The 4,145-nt window shown below is 40.2% G+C and overlaps 1 protein-coding gene across 1 annotated transcript; it reads left to right on the top strand.

The window, feature by feature from the left end:
• The first annotated feature begins 308 nt into the window (after positions 1-308).
• LOC100250554 (protein RGF1 INDUCIBLE TRANSCRIPTION FACTOR 1) lies at positions 309-2,773 on the top strand. Its single transcript, XM_010665161.3, has 4 exons — positions 309-661; positions 766-963; positions 1,587-1,802; positions 2,085-2,773. Exons 1-4 carry the CDS (start codon positions 659-661, stop codon positions 2,319-2,321), a joined length of 654 nt encoding a protein of 217 aa, XP_010663463.1. The 5' UTR covers positions 309-658; the 3' UTR covers positions 2,322-2,773.
• Positions 2,774-4,145: the final 1,372 nt, after the last annotated feature.

The raw sequence follows: 4,145 nt of genomic DNA on the forward strand, positions 1-4,145 counted from the left end.
AATTATATAAAAATGCAGGATATTTTTCATATTTAGAAAAATAAAATGGTTGAAATAAAAAAATATTGGGAAAAAATGCCAAAGTAATTAATAAATTAAAAGCCCATGGTTGTCTATGACAAAGAAGGTTTCCTACATGTCATAGTCTCGTAGACAAGTGTGCCATAAAATTAATTTATTTTTAAAAATGAGTAATCAACTATTAATTGAATGACAATAAAAGCATTAAATATAGAAAATAATAAAGGAAAAAAAATAAAAATAAAAAGGTAAATAATATAAATTAGTATATGATAAGACCTAAGAGCATGAAAATGAAAGGAAATGGAAAGGAAAGAAGGAGGGCGGTTCCTTGCAGCCAACGCATCTGGTTTAGGTTCGGGTTCGGAGTTAGGCTCGGTTGTAGACTTTGAGAGGATAAGCACGACCCTCCCCATATAACCCACCGCCTCCACTTCCAAATGCTCATTTCTCAGTTTTTCTCTCTGCTACCCCTCCTTCTCTCACTTTCTCTCTCTTTCTTTTTTCTCTCTCTCTCTCAAAACCAGAAGGAAAGAAAAGAAACAGATTACTCTGTTTCTCTCGGTTTTAATTCAAGCTGGCGATCGATAATCAGGAGTCTGCTGTTCGAGAAATCAAGCCCAAGAGCAGGAGAATCATGGTGAGGGAAATGGGGTTTTGTCCGTTTTTTATGATTGCTTTTTTGTGTTGATTTATAGAGTTTGGTTTAATGCTCGCTTTTTTGTTTTCTCGGAATCCAAACAGGGTGCTGGGGGTCCTGATGAGGAAGACAACAGGTGGCCGCCATGGTTGAAACCACTGCTGAGGGAGAGCTTCTTTGTTCAATGCAAGTTGCATGCTGACTCTCACAAGAGCGAATGCAATATGTATTGCTTGGACTGCATGAATGGAGCTCTCTGTTCTCTCTGTCTGGGCTATCACAAGGATCATCGTGCTATTCAGGTTTGATTTTCTTGCGATTTCTTTGTTTTTTCTTTTATTTTTGGATTCTGGGTTTCAATCTTTCGTGTCAAATCATTATTCCCCGATTTGGCTCTGATTTTTTGGATGAATGGGGGACTGGAGATCCTCTGCTTTTATCCAGTTCTGTCATTACGGTTTCTTCTTTGTTCTAAGCTCTGTTTTGATTTCCTCGTTTGTTTAAGCTCCGTTTGGTGTCTGGGAAAACGGAATATTGTTTAAGTTTCCTTTTTCCTTGTTTTCCAAAAATAGGAAACTCGCCTCAACTTGGTATTAGCCTTTGGTTGAGTGCTGATTTTGGACTCCGATTCTTCTCATTTGCAGCAATGCAAGATTTCAACATGTGAAATATCTTTATTCTCTAAAGTTTCCTTCCCTTTAATCCCTACATTTTCTCATCAACCAAACAGGTTATCAATGGAATCTAAAAAAATTCCTCCTTCCTAAAAAGTCCCTCACTTTTCATGGGCTTTCTATGGTTTTTTCATGGTGAGATACAAAAAAGTCCATCATTAGCACATGGTTTGTCCAGAGTTTCATGTTATGACAGATAAGTCTCACCGGTCATTGATGGGGTTGCTCTGTTTTTTCATTTGCATCGACAGATAAGGAGATCATCATACCATGATGTGATCAGGGTTTCTGAGATTCAGAAAGTGCTGGACATCACCGGTGTCCAGACCTACATTATCAACAGCGCAAGAGTCGTCTTCCTGAATGAACGCCCGCAGCCTAGGCCTGGAAAAGGAGTCACCAACACCTGCGAGGTCTGCGAGCGTAGCCTCCTCGATTCATTCCGCTTCTGTTCCCTTGGCTGCAAGGTACCACATCCTCCTCAAAATCCCCGTCAACATACCCGAAAAAGATTCAATATTTTTCCTAATTATTTTTGGCATTAATGGGAATCAATGGCGTTGAGCACCTGGGAAGATTTTTTTTTGGTATTAATATCAGTGTTTTTTTTCCCCTCCATAATTAAAAGCCTATATAATTAAAGAATTAATTACTAAAATAATTCGATTGTGTGGCCTTCTCCTCACAATGTCATCAATGATTTTTGAACTGGGGTTTTCTCAAATTATGATTTTGATTGTGAATTACAGATTGTGGGTACGTCAACGAATTTCCAGAAGAAGAAGCATCAGCAGCCGGCGACAGCGTCGTCGGACTCGGAGGAATCGTACAGTAGCAGCAGCCATGGGCGGCAGGCGCTGAACGCAGTCCAGAGTTTTAGTCCCTCGACACCTCCCCCAACTGCAGTAAATTACAGAACGGCCAAGCGAAGAAAGGGGATTCCGCACAGGGCCCCAATGGGAGGACTAATCATAGAATACTATTAGTCTCCTACAAGTATCGTGCTCATCAGCTAATTCCGAAAATACCCTCATATACAATACTAGTTTTCACAATGGCCCTCCAGTCCTAGAGCTTTTTACCAAAAAGGCCAGCATTGGAGAAAGGCTCCCCTCTTATCGCAAGCAGTGTGTACATAGAAGGAAGGCTTAGAAGCCTGCAGCAGTGGAAGCAGAAGCAGAAGGCAGAGAACAGAAAGGAAAGAAATAAGACTAATATGAAGGACTGAATGGTGAAGTAGAAAAAAATAAGGTTAGCATATGATAATAATAATAATAATAGGAGTGGGGTTTAGGAGTGATTATACATAAGTTTTGGGAAGTGGAGTGAAATGTAAATAGTGGTTTTGTGTAGAGCCTTAGGTCAAGGATGTACTCCTTGTAAACAGGAGAATGTCTATATATGGAATTTAATAATAGATTTTATTTTAAGAGTGACCTATTTCCATTTTTAGAAATGCGTTTTCTCTTTTATAATTTTTTATTTAACTGGCGGGGATAGCCTCCAAACGATAGGGCCCTCACCGGCCGGCTCTTAAAATGTGTTAAAATTGGTGCGGTCATCATTTTAAACGTGGCGGCTAGTGATTGGTCTGCTGAAAAGATGGCGTCTCGATGCGCAGAATCATAAAGTAGGTCAGCCGCCCTCTTGGTGGGATCGGATACGTTGGATTGCCTTTGGACGGTGATCGTACGGCTGATGAGTTTGATTCTGACATGTGCAAGGCAAGTGGCAAGGATGGGTCGGCCACTGCGCGATTCACATTGCCATATGGTTGGTGGTTGGCGGACTCCAATGCATCTCAGCCCTTGATTAAGTGATCTATGTTTAGATACGCAATTTTGTTTCTTTTTTAAAATCTTTTTTCCAGTATAAGTGGGGTCCGCGTGACTCAATTCCTTGTCTAATTTGTCTTTATCTATTTGACCCCCGATATACCGAGGAAAGTGATAACCCAAAATTTATATACCAAGAGAGTAATTCGTTTATTAGAAATAAAAAAACCTTAGGATTGCTCTACCATAATCGATATGGTCAGAATCAGAATGATGGAGGTTAGTGAGCCATGCAAAGACAAAAAAGTGTGAGGCGGAAGAATCAACCTCTCATTTTAATCCTAAGAGGGAAATCAATTTACACCATCCACATTTACCATGATAACAAGTCAACAAAGTTGATTTGAAAATTGTTTACTTGTGCTCGTATGCTTGGTCTCCCCTCAATTTCTAAATATCTCTTTCAATACCAATGACTCTTTCTTGGGGGTCTCCGCAAGAGATTTCTCTGCTGCTACATCGTAATAATCAAATCTCAAATCTCATTATATATTTACACATTTTCGTATTTTACAGTTATAACCTTATCAACTCTTATTTATAATATCAGTAGGTATTCCTTTTGGATTTTTAAAAATGAATTAATGTGTAACGTTTCCGTGTGGCTTTTATTTTCTGAGGATGGACAACTTTGTAACTAAGGAATGGCCAATAGCCCAAAGATTAAATAAAAAGGTGTCCCGTAGAGACAGAGAGAGGAAGGTACACGTAACCCATGGAGCATGTGAGCCCAACATCTGGACTATTCCCTATTTTTCTACGCCCATTCCCCGTCAGCATCTTTTAATTTTCACAACAGAAAGCGACGCCCGACACGTGGCCTGACTTTTCTGCGTTCCAAAGTGGAAGTCCCCATCCTCCTCCTCATTGCGCCACGTGTATAGCCACCTTCCAGCTACTCGCTGATGACCGTCCAATTGTGTCGCACGTGTGGGGTTGCTGTTGGGTGGAATATTCAACCGTGGCGACCAAACT

This window comes from Vitis vinifera, chromosome 2 (genome assembly GCF_030704535.1).
Source record: "Vitis vinifera cultivar Pinot Noir 40024 chromosome 2, ASM3070453v1".
Classification (NCBI taxonomy): Eukaryota; Viridiplantae; Streptophyta; class Magnoliopsida; order Vitales; family Vitaceae; genus Vitis; species Vitis vinifera.

What these genes read in the sequence shown, in the direction of transcription:
- LOC100250554 (XM_010665161.3), top strand. An exon ending in AGGATCATCGTGCTATTCAG is followed by an intron (nt 964 to 1,586) that starts GTTTGATTTTCT and finishes TTGCATCGACAG; the next exon opens with ATAAGGAGATCATCATACCA. An exon ending in TCTGTTCCCTTGGCTGCAAG is followed by an intron (nt 1,803 to 2,084) that starts GTACCACATCCT and finishes TGTGAATTACAG; the next exon opens with ATTGTGGGTACGTCAACGAA.